Here is a 16,007-nt window from a genome sequence, read left to right on the forward strand (position 1 = left end):
TGCAGACCTGATTTTCGACGTTCGGTGATAATTTGGGCGGATTGATATTGGGGGCTGATTAAATGGGAGAGACAAGAGTAGAGTAACAGATCACCCTAAACTAAAAGGAACTCTCTTGGTGTTGTATTATATTTAGTGTGTTTGTTTAGAATAAACACGCGCCGCTTGTAGTTGAAAGTGGCAGTATTTCAGTTATTCTGTGCTATGTACCGCCACCCGGGTGAGGTTTGTGAGTTAGGTCTCGCTACACCCATTAAATCTGAATTGTCATCCATATTATAGAGTGCTAAAGTAAGGTCACTACTATTATATTCACGACTTTCCTTAATTAATTTTGGTTGTGTTTTAATGGTACAGGCCTGATTCGCAATTTCTGCCTTGCTGTTAACCGAACTCACAAACGGTGTCGCCCTTTCATTTCGTGACGTCATATCTAGAAGTATCCCTTGACCCGTCTGCGTCCAACGCCAAGGCCGCACAGACAGGAACGCGTGAGAATCAGGTTGAACAAGAGCTTCTTATTGGCTAGATCCTTATCGATAACGTTGGACGCACGCCGACGGGTCAAGGGATAAAGACGAACTAAAAGAATAGAGGCTGATATTCGACGTTAAGCACACACAGACTTAAACTTCGTGTTTACCTATTCGGAAAGCCGGCCAATTGGGTTATATAGGCAACAGCGCGATTAAATTCCACTCACCTGGAGCCTTTGACGACCAGATCAATCAATAGTAAATTCTTGAAGCTCTTGATCTGGCTTAGTTCCTACTACATTTGGTTAAAACGTCATGTGCATTTGACTTGTTTGCATCTGCACCAGTGCGCAACTGTCGCGCACCCATACCACGCGTGGCGTGGGTGTCGGAGGTTAAGGCAGCAGCACAAAAGCTACATTTTAATATTTTGGTTTTCGTGATGCGAAGCAAATGAGAAAAACGTACTAACTTAACTAGGAAGGATTTAAACTCCATCAGGAAGGATTTAAACTAAATCAAGAGGGGTGTCCAGGTATCAATTGGGGAGTATCCGCATGTCAATTAGGGGGATCAGTCTACCAACGCCTTTATTGGTTGACTTACCGATTGCGCGTCGCCTTCAATCTCAACAGAGCGCCTTTGGAATACGGAGATACAAAGCACAAGGACATCCGTTCTAACCATGGCTCCTTCCCGTCTCCGGAGGACATTAATTAGTTTAGCGGATAGCCGTGGCTGGCTTACCACTGACGAATTTCGTCTTCTAGACTCTTTTTGAACCTCTTTCTCCATACTGGCAGCCACTTAACCTCGAAAGCGCAACTATGGCTGGTGAGCACTTTAGAAACCCGGAATTTTTCGATCCGATCTTGTTCAGTCTTGCCGATGACAGCCAGTTTTCTGCGGAGCTTGACAACTTATTCGGAGGGGAAGTTAGTGATGGCCAGGGTTCAAAAAACCGAATAAACTACATTGATACCTCTTGCCATCCTGAGGTTAATATTCGGTCCGTTCATGACCTAGCGAATGCCGAAGCCACGGTTAGTTCACGATTGGGCACTGCATATAGTGAGAGGCTGACGGTAAAGAAGGGTCTATCCAATCAACCGGACACTTTTGAAGAAACCGACGCCAATCAGGGGACTGAAAATATCTTTACGCTATTGAGACAAGACATTCTCGATGCTGCTTCGGCAAATTTTGACTTTGGTGGTAATGGAGAAAGTGTAGAACCTTCCTCGGCGAATCTTCAGAACGGTCCATTGGACTCGGAGCTCGTCGACTCGGATATATTGACTCCCCGATCAGCGCCGAGCCCATTAAGCCGCTCTCAGCTACCACGCAATCTGCGGAATCGACGTCAGCACCGGCCAAAATTCTCTCTCCAACAAATAAATTCTTTGGAAGAATGGCTCGACTGTCATCGAGATTATCCTTACCCCGACAAAGAGGCGAAGGAACACCTCATCAGATCGACAGGTCTGACAGAGGTTCAAATAAATAGATGGTTCACTAACCGGCGGACCCGTCAGCCAGTGCAATCAAGTCCTCTAGAGACCTTTCTTGCGGCGATGGAACAAACTGCGTCTAAAGATGATATCCAACATGCTTGTATGGATCCGCAATATCAGGCTATAAATGCTGGTCGTGGTGAAATCGGACGCCCAGAAATACAAAAATGCGTTGAGCCAAGCCAAGAAACTGTCCATAAGGAATGGAATCCTCAGCTCCTGGAAGAACTCTGTGAGGTGCCACAGGTTGATGCCAATGTGGGCCAACCGGGAAAGAGAACCCTTAAAAATATGGAAGAGGAGCAGGCAACCCCCCAGAATGAGCAGATCATAAGATTGACCTCTCCGGAATCTCCTCTATGGCGATCGGGAATCGATTCTGAGACATGCCCCAGATTCCCATCCCCGCTAAATCTATCAAGCGGACAACAGAAACACGGACGCTTTCTTACCCCGAAACCCCCCAGCCTTCATGACGATAGTCCCCTTGGCCAAAAGATAGACCTTCCACTTGTTAAAACTCTCCAACTTCCGTCCACAGGGCTCTTTAGAGTACAGCGCCGAGTACCGCCTCCAGCACAGCCTCGAGCACAGCCTCTTCCACTGCCAGCAGCTCCTCCTGTCAATCACTCAACGCGCTATGCAAGGTTCATGTCATCTGCTGAGAGTGCTAATTCTGCCTTTTCTCTACATAGTAATGCCATTCGTAGCCGGTCGCCAAGACGAGGAAGAAGGAAATTCAACCCTCCCTCCTTAACGAAAGCAGTAATCGTCCACGAGACTGATGACTCGTCTCCAAGGTTCTACTGCACATTTTGCCGCCAACCGTACACGAGCAAAACATGGAAAAGACACGAAGAAACCCAGCATCTCCCTCATTTGAGAGCAAAATGGACTTGTATGCCGAATGGCGTTATGGATGCTTTTCGTTTTTCCTCTGATGTCGTCACTTGTACTTTTTGCAATGACACCAACCCTGTCGATACGCATCCAGAGGTTTGCAGCAGGATTGCGGAGTGCCTCAAGACTGATTCCAAGGAGAGGACTTTTGAAAGGAGGGACCATCTCACCCAACACCTGAAGAACGTTCATAATGCCTTGCTTCCCGAAGAAACGATTTTGGACTGGAAAACTGAAGCGCCACCCTCCGACCAAGAGTGGACCTGCGGATTTTGTGGCGCTATTCTTAGCGATTGGGATACCAGGGCATCTCATATTGCCAAACATTTCCGTGCAGGTCTCGATATGTCTAAATGGGATTCATATCGAAAGACACAAATTGTCGTTGTCGGGGAGGAACCGCAAGTGTCTCACCTTTATCGGCCTGCTGACTTCGACCATCCAAAGTCTTCAGTGGACACCCCGGTTGAACCATTTTCCTCATACAGTCCTGCCAGAAATATCTCCCCCGCTAGGCCACTTTCACTCGCGCCACCTTCCGCGTCTACACCTATCTCATATCGACTTGCTCCGCGTCCGCTCAAATGCGGGGGTACCTCCTATGGGTCTATTTCCGTAAAATGCTCTAGGCGGGGCTCCACCCGATTAACTATGATACCAGTTCTTTACCCAGGTCCTAGCAAGAAAGGTAATGATAAGCGCTATCTTCCCCTCCTAGATCGTGGAAAATGGAGAGAGGAGCGAGATGATGATTTAAAGAGGCAACATCGTTACGCGAACGAGCAATTGGAATTTTACCAGCTAGAACGGGATTTTTTTGCGATGGCCATTTCCTGAAACACCGAGAGGCCCATAAGGATTTCCTTCTCCCGGGGATAACTCGACCTGAGCCAATTCCTTCCCTCAAGATGGCTTCCTGACACCCACTGAGAGCGAAACGAACACGGGCAGAATGACGAGCGGGCGCTTCGTTTCTCCTCCGCTTGGTCTGACCCTAGTACTAAAAAGTAACCCGCTGATCCCGCTTCCTCCGGTACCTGTACCTCTCTGGAAGTTTCAAGCTGGTCACCTGTCTTGGTGACCCTCACGGCCAGATCCATCCCCAAGTGATGGGCGTTACAAATCACCGATAAGAATGACCAATAATCATCTGGTTGACAATACTTCCCGGAGCATTTTGTCCTTCACGGAGAGGTTGGTATAACTTCCTCCAGCTGGAAAGAGTGTGAACTGCTCGAATATACATGAAGTCGGAAACCTTTACCTAAAACATTCCTAAGTGAAGTATCGAGGCCCTACCTTGATTTTTTTTTATTCTTGGACTCCTAGTTTTAAGGAGGATCAAGACGACCTTCATCTGCTGTCTCTTGGTGGAGCGAAAGATTCGGCTAATGTGGCCGCGCGTGACTGGTAGTGACTTGTTAACTACGGAAGATTTGCCGACATGCCCTGTACTGCATACTACACCGGCTGTGCCGAATCAGGTATGCTTTTCTCTGGGTGTCTCCAACCAGACAGGCATCCTCCCTCTCATGCTTCAGCTGATGTTCTGAATCAGTAGTCTCCCGCTTGCACATACCGATGCCATCATTACAGTGGAGCGATAGCAAGCCCTCGGCTCTAAGCTCTACTCATTATAGCCCACATGTCAACCGCAGTCTGTTCTCCCAATGACTGATAATTCCGAACCATCGGCCTACTCTCTAATGGATGATTAACAACATCTTAACTCATAGACACAGATCCATTCACGGTATTCTATGGGTGTTGTAGTGACACATTGTCCCATCCAACCTTTCGAACCTGGCTTCGCCAAAGCAGCGCTTAATAACAGGGCTGAATTCTGCTGAATTCATCTTCCTCTCCTAATAAGATAATTTGAAGTAGGAGAATTTGCGAGCCAGGATAGCTTCGCCGTACTAGAGGAGCATACGGCGAATTATGAAACCATAGGGCTTGTCGAGTGGGAACTTTAGGATAGGGAGGATGTCTTTCAAGTGGTGGCAGATACACTGAGAGGCAAGCTGCATCGGAGCAGGGATGTTACTTGGTCAAACGTCGGATTATCTTCGGATGCAAGATGCATGTTATAATACAAAGGTTGCATAACTTCCAAATAATTTATCTTCAACAACTCCAAAGTTTCGAGAGACCCTCCCTATAACAAACTGCGCTGCCCTAAATAACAGCTTATAAAGTCCGACTTCCCTGAAAATTGGTTCCAATTGCCCACCACGAGCCTCAATGATCTTCCCACCAACCTCCCGCCACGACAGCGTGCAGCACCCAGTCGCCACAGGCAACAAGACAAAACATAAGTCCACACAGACCCACACCGCACCATGCTCAACCTCATGTTCAACCCCAAGTCCCTTGACATGACCAGCCATGAAGGGCCTCGCAACCCTCTTAATCCCACTGAGCGTCCTCTCCGCCCTCACTAGGGCCTCCCAGCCGTCTCCCGATGGCACCGAAACCTGTCCCGCCCACCTGCAAGCCGAAATCGAGTACCCGCTCTACGACGACGACGACGCCATCACACAGCTCGGCCTACCGCCGCTGCCCCGCAAGGCCTTCCGCCGCCTGTCGAGCGTCTACCACGCCCTGTCCTCCTGCGCCAACATCTCATCCCTCGACCTCCGCATCGCGCGCGACCCCGCCAGCGACGCCGTCGACGACGGGCCCTGGAACTTCGAGTTCGCGCCGCAGACACGCTTCTCCCCGCTCACCTCGCTGAAAATCGCGGGCTACGACTTCGACGACTATTGGAAGTGGAGGGAGGACCGCCGGGCCGCGGGGTACGATCGCAGCTGGCATTGGGAGCACACGTGGATGGATTTGCTGCTGGGGAGGGGCCCGTCGAGGCAGGTTTTTGCGGAGATGCCGCCGGGGCCGGCGCCAGAGAGGTATTTGGCGAGGAATTTGGACCGCTGGTTGCAGGTTATGGATTGGAGCGTGTTGGAGGTGCTGGAGGTGCGGGATCCCGGGCCGGGGTTTCTGAAGCGGATGAGCCAGCCGGGGAGGTTGCGGGGCGTGCGGGAGTTGAGCGTGGTGCATGTGGGTGGCGCGGCGCGGCCGATGTACTGGGAGAGCGAGGAGGTGTGGTGGAGGGAGGAGATGGTGGTGCGGTTCATAGGAGCTGTGGGGTGGGGTGGAGAGGGGGAAGAGCGGCGGACAGGCTCAATCGTCACTTCGACAAGCTCCACCGACACCAGCACCGCTCCCACCACTCCCACCACTCCCGCCGATTCCACCGCCGACTCCACCGCCAACGCCACCGACCCCAGCACCAATTCCACCACCTCGACCAGCTCCATCGCCTCGACAAACTCGACAAACTCCACCTCCGTCCCCCCAGCCCCAGTCCCACCCCCACCACCCCCCATCTCAAACCTCACAACCCTCTCCCTCACCAACGTCCTCACCCCCTCAGCCTTCACAACCAACGTCCTCCCCCTCCTCAAACCCACCCTGCACACCCTCTCCCTCCGCCATCCCCTCCCCAACGCCACCTTCACCCCCGCCGACATCGCCGCCCTCGCCGCCGCCACCCCGCACCTGCACACCCTGTCCCTCGACCTCGCCCTCCCCCGCCCCGCCGCCCCCGCCGCTTGGCCCAACGCCACCCTCGACGCCCTCGCCGCGCTGCGCGCGCTGCGGCACTTGACGCTGTGGGTGCGGGCGGGAGGTGAGAGAGTGGGTGATGAGGACGCGTACGAGCTGTTTGTGGGGCTGAGGGCGCGGAAGCAGGGGGTGGAGTTGGTGGAGTTGGAGGTTTTGAAGGAGGGGGGCGTGGGGGTGGGCTGTGATGTTTTGGAGAGCAAGGAGGGGCAGGGGGAAGGCGAGAGGAGGAGGAAGAGGGAGGGGATTGCGTGGTGTACTTATTTGGCTGCTGAGAGGATGGGTGTGGGGATGGGGGTTTGGGGCGGGGTGGCGGGGGTTGCGGGGGTGGAGAGTTGGGTTGGGGCTGCGGCCGGGGGTGCGGTTGGTGGTGCGGCTAAGAATATGGCTAATAGTATGGCTAAGAGTACGGCTAAGAGTACGGCTAAGGCTGCGGTAGAGGAGGTGGATGAGTTGGAGGGGCTGTGGGATAGGGTGTTGTAGATTGGAGAAGGCTGGAGGAGGCTGTAAGTGGGCTTCAGGGGTTTGTAAGAAATTGTACATTTCCCATTTTTTTCGCTTATATATTTTGGATATGAAATTGTAATCTATGGGACTGTGAATTCGGTGTACAGATGAATGCGGCCGTGTCATCGTACTGTTACAGATATATCTCGACGCTTTTTTCTCCTAAAGTTAGTTGAATCTCTGCCCAACTCCACCATTGAATAACCCTTGTCTCCCAACTTAACTGGCACAAAATATCCAACCTAAAATAATTGGCTTAAATACCTAGCTTAAATACCTAACCTAGATACCTAGCCCAAACACCCAGCCCAGATACCGAACCCAGATACCTGACCAGCCCTACCCACACTCAATGCAGCCCCCCTAAAGCGACTCCACCCAATTTGGATCAGGCCCAAACTCCTTCTGCACCAAAATCCCATCCCCCTTCCCAAGCCCCTGCGCACTCCCGACCAACACCCCGAACCCATTCTTCTCCTAGCCTACGCCGCCATAATCCGATTCTCGGTCCCGATCTCGCCCCTCGCGGCAATCGGCACGGGGACTGGGGGCGTCGCGGCGCCGCCCTCGTCGCTCATCTGCACAAAGCCGCGCATGCTGTCGGACCCGTGCTGCGCGAAGCTGCCGGGCACACTGCCGTAGGCCGTCGACTTCTGCGCCGCGGGCCGGTGCGGCGATCTGTGGTTGCTGGCGCCGAGCGAGCGCAGCGAGAGCGCGGAGCGGATGCTGCCGGTGACAGATTCGGGCGACATGCTGATGAAGATGGGGCGGAGGGTCGGCAGGCAGGCGCGGACGACCGTGATGCAGGTTTCCGGGACCGTTCAGTACATTAGGGTGGCTTCGTTGTCTGCGGGGTGGGGTTAGTGTGAGGTTAAAAGGAGGGGTGAAGGGATGGGGAAGGGGGGAGGGAAGGGGGGCCTACAGGCGATTTGGTGGTCGCGTGTTAGCGGGCTAGCGACGTTGAAGAAGATCTAGCATTTTCCTATGGCAGCGGCGATGATGCTGTGAGACGGGCGAGAAGTTGGTTATATCTGCGGCTTTGGGTGTGAGAGGGTTTGTTGGTTCTCTTACATGGCGCCGAGCATGAAGATGCCGATGGCGAGCCATTTCTACCGCTTCGAGATCTTGAGCTGCCACACCATCAGCCATGGCATTGTGAGCACCATCACGTCAAGGATGATGGACGATACGACGAGAACTAGGTTCTTAACCAACGAAATGCAGTGCCGTTCTCCGAATGTCTTTCTCCAGACGAGGTCGATAGGTGTGCATTGAAAGACGAAGGTTAGGGTGAAGGCGATTCCCCACATAAAGTCGAGAATGTGCATGACCCAGACAGCGATTCGGAAGTTTGGTTGGATGAAAATGCGTGCGTAGAATAGGATGATGATGAAGCGCGTGAGCATTATTGCTATTGTGCTTAGGATTTCGTTTGCATAGATACACTATAAAAAGGTGGTTAGTCTCCTGGTCATCAATTGTGGAAAGTGGAAGTGGTTTGAAAGAGTGCAGAGAGGTTGATGCGCGCTAGAGTTAGACCTATTTTCAAGGTTTTCTTTGAATAGCGCCCGAAGTCTGTTTCCTACTGTCTTACTATTGGGAGATAGAGCCCTTTGCGGTCATAACAAGTCGTGTCTCAACCATTGGACTAAATTTTTTGTATCTGGTGTGTTCATGCATTCATCATGTCATATTCGTACATGCGGTGTTACAGCGAGAGATGTCCATGAGATAACTTGAAGTGATTGCTTACTTTTTGAAATGTTTCAAGATCTGGATTTGTGATAGGGAAGCCGCTAGGAGCAAGAGGCATCTTCTTTCCTAATTGGCCATGTGTAGCAGCCGTTAAAGTAAAAGGGCTAGTCTTTTTTAGTAAAACGGTTAAGAGGCTAGGTAATTATACTATAGTTCTTAATAAAGCGTTAGTAGAAGTTATAAAAACCTAAAAATAATTATACCCCCTTTATGGTCCATGGGGGTGCCTACTAGTTAATTATAGCCGTTTTCTCTAGGTTAGCTTTAATTCTATTTATACTAATAATAAAACTTAGGTACTTTATATACTTAATACTAAACTCTAACTTCTTAATATTAACCTAGAGGCTAGCCTTACGGAGCCGTTATAGGACTTTATAGACGTGCTCCTTATATTCTAGCTTATTCTTAGAGTAGATTATAATATTATCTAAATAGGCCGTATAGAAGTCGTTAAGGCAGTTAAAGAGTATATTATTTATATAACGCTGCTATATAGCTAGTCTATTAGTTGGTTTAAAAAGGAGTACTTTATATTTATATATTTTATAATAAGTTTAAAATATAGTAAAATCCTTAAACTTAGGGTTTATTTTAATTTAGTAAAAGACCTAGTAGATATTAAGCTTTATAAAGACCTTAGCTCTACTTATTTAAGCTAAAGTTTTATTAAGTAAGGGTAGTGGATAGCGGTCCTTACGGGTTATATTATTTAGCTTATAGTAGTTAATATAGAAGCGGAGTCCTCTATTTAACTTTTTAATAAAGGTAAAGGGGGCTTAGCTAGGCTTAATAAAGCCCTTATTTAGGTTATTAATAAGATACTACTTTATAGCCTATAATTTAGCAATAAACTACTTATAAAGGGGGCTAAAGCTAAGGGTGTTTTCCTTACCCTGCTTAATCTTAATCTTATAGTTATATAGTTAGTAGGGTAAAAGTATATTAGACGCTGCTTTAAAGAATACGTTCTTAAATTTCTGGTATTAATAGGGCAGCTTTTATTCTACTAGTGTTGATCAGTAGTCCGTGCACCGATAAGTAAGTAAAGAATGAGGACTCTGTCTATTTAACTATGAAGAAAAGAAGCTATTTATATATGAGGTAGATGTCTGAAATAGGAAAGGGAGGGGGGGTATGTAACTGAAACGGGGGTAGTAGTATACCCGAAATAAGAACAAGGATAGGGTAATAGGCTAAATTCAACCTAAATCAATATACCCCCCTAGCTTTGAGCCCTTATAGGTTAAAGCTGCATTACGGGTATTGGCATAGTGTTAAGTTGAAAATACCCTATATCTTCTTGCTTGCCTTAGTTAATTTAGATCCTGTCCTTAATATTAACCAAATTTAATTAATAAATAAATGTCTCGTGTTTCTGCCTTAGTAGAGCTTTTATTAAGCCGTCTGCTACCATCACTGCAGTAGGTATCTAGTTGATCCTAATTTAATCGTCACGTACTTCTTAACGTAACCAGTGGTGGTATATGTCGATATATTGGAGCTTTATAGATAGCTCTAGTCCGTCCTTCGTAAGTAGTTAAATCGTCTGTAGATTATTACAGTTAATTATTTGCCTGTTATTTAAGGTTAACCCAATTTCTTTAAAGAAGCGACTTTACCAGATTAATTCCGTTTCTGTATGCGATAGAGCTATAAGCTCTACCTTAGTGCTTAACTTTATTACTAATATCTGCTTAGTAAAGCGCCAGTTAATTAGTCCCCCGAATAGGGTAAATAGATATCCTTCCGTACTACGTTTACTTATTAAGTTGTCTCTAAACGCTACGTTGCTTACTCCCGTAAAGACTTAACTCCCTATATTATGTCCTAAATATTTAATCGCGAGCGTCCTTATCTAATATAGGTAGGCGATTGCTTAACGAGCTGCGGCGTCGTGTAGGGGTAAGGGATTTCGTAGGAATTCCGATAGCTTGCTTAAAGCTTTTGCTGTATTAGGTCTCGTGATACAGGTTGCATAGAGGAGTGAGCCGATTATCCTCTAGTAGACGTAGGTATCTTAATTTAAAGCTTCCTCCGGGTTCAGTAGGAGCTCGTCGGTGCTTATAGGTATACTAACTAAGCGTATGTCAGTTAAATAAAAGTTATTAGTGATCTTCTTAATATAGGAGTCTTAACAGAGCCATAGCTTCTTCTAACTCCTATCTCTTAAGACTTAAATTCCTAGGAACCAGAACAGTTCACCTAGGTCCTTTATCTCGTATCTCTTTATAAGCGCATTCTTAAAGCTTAAAAGCTCTGACTGGTTCCCCTTAGTGCTTGCGGCATAGATATCGTCCACATAGAAGAATATAATCAGTCGATTGCTGTAGTAGAGACACGGCTCTCCGCTGATAGGCTTTAACCCCAATTTAGTCAGTTCCTAACTTAAGTTGTTATGCTAGAGACGTGGCAATCGTTAAAGTCCGTAAAGAGCTCTGCGTAGTAGTAGATATTTGCCCTTAATAGTAAATCTATCTAGACACTTAATATAGACTATTTTGTTAATTAAGCTGTTCACGAACGCGTTAATAGCGTTGCCCTGCCAAACGTCCAAATTGAATGCTGTAATGACTACTGCGAGAGCTCTAAAGACTTTGGCTGCTAGAGTTACCGTATAGGTATCCTTATAAATCGACTCTTGTAGATCGCCTCTTATATAGAGTTATGCTTTAAACTTCGTTAGATATCCATTAGTATCCGTTTTATAGGTAAATCTCTAGGTTATAGGCACCGTTTTAACTAATGGAGTCTTATCTACGACCTTAAATATTCCACAACCGTCTAAGTCCATATATTCTTTTATAGCAGTAATAAGGAACTCTTCCCTATACTAGTGTCTTATAAGCTCCTTCCAGTTCTTAGGCGGAGGTGGTAGCTTATCACAATGGATTTTCCTGTGATATTTTAGGCCTACGTAAAAGGCTGCCTGTTGGTCACACAGGGTGACTCACCAATAACGACTACTCGAGTAGGTTACAGTGATGTTGGTTGATAAAGCTTTTTGATTGGAATAAGGAAGGGCGAGGAGCTTAGGGCTCCTCGCCACGCTAGTGCCGCGGCGTCACGTGACAACCGCTTGCCTTATTCCCAACACTGGCAACTCTTCTTTTGTGGTTGCCATCTATATACAAATACTGCTTGACTAGCGTAACATATATAAATCCTCCTTACTTACTATTGCCATTGCAATATAAGTCTCGCTATCCTAAAATTTGCCTCTTATAGCGGCTTGTATAAATGCCTCCAAACTAAAGCTTATAAATTGCTATTTAGTGAAAATATTAAACTAAGGAGAAGAAAAGAAAGGAGAAAGAATTATTTAGAAGTAGGAGTAGGTGGATATCTTATAAAGGCCGCTAAGGCGCTAGTAGTAAGCGAGCTAATAGCGATTTTCCATCCTGGGGATAGAAAATCCTGATTGGCTGGTTGGAATTAGGGTCCGTAGAATATCGCAGGTAGTATGCCCTAGTACCGTTATCTACCTTACTAAGTTCCATAAGAAGCTTCTAGCAATTCTTTTTTTATGGATATAGTGCTGCAGGAAGACAGTAAGGTATTGGTTTAGCTGCAGGTAGAAGCAGCAAAAGTCTATTTAGGTAGTAGTATAGTACCAGCGGTAGTAGTAATAGTGGTTAAGTATAGAGCTTATTTATTAGTCGGTTGGTTAATTATAGGCGTATAGGCACGATTATTCGGTCGGTAGATTACAGGCGTATTAGCGCGATTAGTATCATAATAGCAGGCATAGCGGTGCTATTGGTTTGTCAATAGTATATAGCAGTACGGTGCCAGTATAGAGTTGGTTCCGTAGGCAGATCGGCACAAAATTATAGATACTGGCAGTTCTTTCTTTTATAGATTGCCTACGTGACTATGCCATTCCAACCGCTCCCCCCCCCTCCCTACATTACTCTTTCTTTATAGTACCCTCCACAAGAACTTCCTATCTGGATTACGCTGGTAGCTACCTCTGTAGCTACCTTAGGAACTACAGGAGTCTTAGAATTCCCCTCTACGCTAGATCTTCTAAAGCTTGTTAAATGTTTATAGAGAAGTAGAGGCTTATTACGGAGATTACTACAGAGATTGCTGCGGATATTACTGCGGATATTGCTACAGAGATTGCTGCGGAGGTTCTTATGGAGGTTACTGGTGGGTTAGGATATTATTTATAGATCTAGCTTATTATGCCGGTTGTCTAGGCGCAGTAAGGGTTAGGGGAGACGTCTTGGCGCTTAAGTGGGACGGAGCTTACGCAGACGGAGCTTGTGCGGACGGAGCTTATAAAGACGGAGCTTATATAGACGGAGCTTGTGGTATAGGTTAAGATACGGCAGCCTAAGGAACTTAAGGTATTTAATAGCCTAAGGTTATCTATAGTAGTTACTACGGAGATCCCTATAGAGGCTGCCTAGGCGCGGTAAGGGTTAGAGGAGACGTCTCGGCGCTTAAGTTAAACGGAGCTTGTGCGGACGGAGCTTATATAGACGGAGCTTATGTAGACGGAGCTTATAGAGACGAAGCTTATATAGACGGAGCTTATATAGACGGAGCTTGTATAGACGGAGCTTGTAGCTATCCGTTATTAGAATTCCCTTAAGAGTTAAACTTCTTTATAGCGCGTATTTGGTGCTTAATCTTAATCTCTTATAGAGTCCATTTATGCTCTTCTTTTATATTAATAATATGCTCCTGAATATTATCTTTAATAATGCCCCCGTCTATAGGGACGAATACTCTATACTCCCATAAAAAGTCACGGAAGTTTTATACGATATCCTTGTTTATAGGAGCCCATATTTCCTTTATCCATCTAATAAAGTTCTCCCTTATATATTCCTATAGCGCGGTATTATTATATTTACTGTCTTTATAGTGTGCTATGTGGTGTAATAAGAATCCGTTTAGGTCTTATGGTTTAGCGTTTATAAGGTCAATGTCTCTATTCTATGTCTTTAGGTCGATATCTTTCTTATACTTCTTTGGGTAGGTTAACGCTATAATAACTAAATCTGCGAAGGCATATAGAGGGTATTAAGGTAGTTGTCGAAGCGGAACTGCTAATTTGTTTATATGTTTTCGTAAGGTGCCGTTAATCAATAGGTAGGCAATTAAGGTAGTTTAACGCGTTTCGGACGTTAACTTAGGACTATAGGTTTAGTAACACTTCTAACCTAAAGTACTTAACCAAATCTTTATAAACGTAGTTGTTCTGCGTAATAGACGCAACTTAGTATCTCCTAGTACTTAGTAACACTTCTATTACTAATTTTCCGCAAGTCTAAGGTAGCATGGTATCGCTAGGATCCATTCTATATAAGCGCATATAGCACCCCTATATGAGACTATCTCTTCTATTTAAAAACCTAGCTGCTCTATAGTTAACTGTGTATTTAACCACTAATTAGTATTAGTTATATAGGGTGACTTACCAATAACGACTACTCGAGTAGGTTACAGTGATGTTGGTTAATAAAGCTTTTTGATTAGAATAAGGAAGGGCGAGGAGCTTAGGGCTCCTCGCCACGCTAGTGCCGCGGCGTCACGTGACAACCGCTTGCCTTATTCCCAACACTGCCTAAAGTGCTTTAAAGCTATCTACCTCCTTAAGGTAAGTTAAATAAGCCATATACCGTTTAGGTAGCCTCTTTAATTACTTACCCTTTATAATATTATCTTCCTTAACGGCTGCGCCGTCTTTATCCTATAAGTTATCCTCTATAGGTACATATTTATAATGCGGTCGTTAACGGGTGGAGGGAGCGGAGGAGCTTAAGGATTCTTTAGTAGGAATTAATTAAGGTTCTAGCGTCTTATCTAGGGTAGGTAGAAAATCGTCCTTTAAGGTTTATAAGCTTACTACGTTATTATCTTAATTAGTTACTTAGTTTTAATTTCCACCGGAATCTACCTATTAATTTCTATTATTATCCACTTAAATCTTATCTAAAGTCTCATCGTCCTTATCTAACGTTTTATTAAGCTCTTTCTAAAGCGTCCTGCTAACTTATAATATATTAATTACTTCCAAAATTTAATTAGCGCGTTTACGGAGTAGATTCGCGAGATTTAGCTAATTATTGTTATAGAGCAACTGCTTATTAAATATTACGTCTCTTGTTTAAATTACCTTTTTTTCGCTAGGTATATAGACCCTAAAGATATTTGTTGACTAGTACCTAACTAAGTATTTAATATAAGCCCTTAGCTTAAGCTTTCGAGTGCGCGGAAGGTTATATTTAAGTGGGTAAGCTCTATAGCCGTATATACATAGATAAGCTATATTTGGTTTTAATGGCGAGAGCCCTAGTGCTAACTAAAGCTTTTTAAAAGGTATTATCTAGTCAAGCTAGGCGTTCGGTGTCCTATTAATTAGATACGCTATAGCTCTAATAATCTCTAGCTAGAGCTCTTTTGGTAATCAAGCTTCAATTTATATACAACGAGACTTAATAATAATTACCCCCCTAAAACGTTTAGCAGAACCGTTCTAAGGTTTCGTATATAGGGCCGATTGCTCCACCATAATTCCTTCTTGGGCCGCCTAACTAAAGAAGTCGCCGCTAAGGGAGGTTTCGCCATCGATTCGGATAACCCTAATCTTCTAATTATATCGACGCTTTACCCTATTCAAATATCTTATAATTGCTGGGGTCGTTAACGACTTTTAGGCAAAGGTCTCTACCTTATTTATTCGTAAGAATTCGTTAAAGAAATGTATCGTCTAATTGTAACCGTTATACGCCACGATCTCTAGAAATAGGTTGATATGCACTTAGTAGAAGGGCCTGGTTGCCTTATCTATAGGTGCTCTTCTTGATACAATTTCGTAAGCCTTGCTGACAGCACAGGTCTTACAGTCGATTGTCGTTAGTCCTCAAAGCTTCGCACCACCTACCTCCTGGAGTAGATGCTTAATTGCTTTAGGTGCTGCATAACCTAGTCTCTTATGCTAAAGCCTTCCTGCTACTTCCTAATTAGGAAGGGGGTCTCGCGATTAGATTGTAAATAAGGCCTTTAGTTTATTATATTTAAGCGTGTTTTAGTTACAATGTTACCCGTAATAGGTAAACGTCTTACAATCGTCTTTGTGATATAGTAGGTTCTTTTTATTATCCCACTATATGTTCTTATCGTTGAACCTATCTAGACAGGCCAAATTTATATAGAACGCCGGTATATACGCTGCGTTAGCTAGTAGGATCCTCTTAGGGCCTACTAGCGTCTAGAT

The 16,007-nt window shown here is 45.6% G+C and overlaps 3 protein-coding genes across 3 annotated transcripts; 2 read left to right on the forward strand and 1 right to left on the reverse strand.

Moving 5' to 3' along the window:
- Positions 1-1,213: 1,213 nt before the first annotated feature.
- Positions 1,214-4,031, forward strand: K441DRAFT_301656 (uncharacterized protein). Its single transcript, XM_067641037.1, has 2 exons — positions 1,214-1,519; positions 1,571-4,031. Exons 1-2 carry the CDS (start codon positions 1,304-1,306, stop codon positions 3,725-3,727), a joined length of 2,373 nt encoding a protein of 790 aa, XP_067498317.1. The 5' UTR covers positions 1,214-1,303; the 3' UTR covers positions 3,728-4,031.
- A 1,006-nt stretch (positions 4,032-5,037) lies between these two features.
- On the forward strand, positions 5,038-7,166 carry K441DRAFT_668457 (uncharacterized protein). Its single transcript, XM_067650008.1, has one exon. It carries the CDS (start codon positions 5,279-5,281, stop codon positions 6,992-6,994), a length of 1,716 nt encoding a protein of 571 aa, XP_067498318.1. The 5' UTR covers positions 5,038-5,278; the 3' UTR covers positions 6,995-7,166.
- A 785-nt stretch (positions 7,167-7,951) lies between these two features.
- On the reverse strand, positions 7,952-8,802 carry K441DRAFT_301690 (uncharacterized protein). Its single transcript, XM_067641038.1, has 3 exons — positions 8,772-8,802; positions 8,090-8,463; positions 7,952-8,020 (listed from the first exon to the last, which is right to left on the reverse strand). Exon 2 carries the CDS (start codon positions 8,422-8,424, stop codon positions 8,128-8,130), a length of 297 nt encoding a protein of 98 aa, XP_067498319.1. The 5' UTR covers positions 8,425-8,463; positions 8,772-8,802; the 3' UTR covers positions 7,952-8,020; positions 8,090-8,127.
- Positions 8,803-16,007: the final 7,205 nt, after the last annotated feature.

Source organism: Cenococcum geophilum, assembly GCF_001692895.1.
Source record: "Cenococcum geophilum 1.58 unplaced genomic scaffold K441scaffold_63, whole genome shotgun sequence".
In the NCBI taxonomy this organism is placed as follows: Eukaryota; Fungi; Ascomycota; class Dothideomycetes; order Gloniales; family Gloniaceae; genus Cenococcum; species Cenococcum geophilum.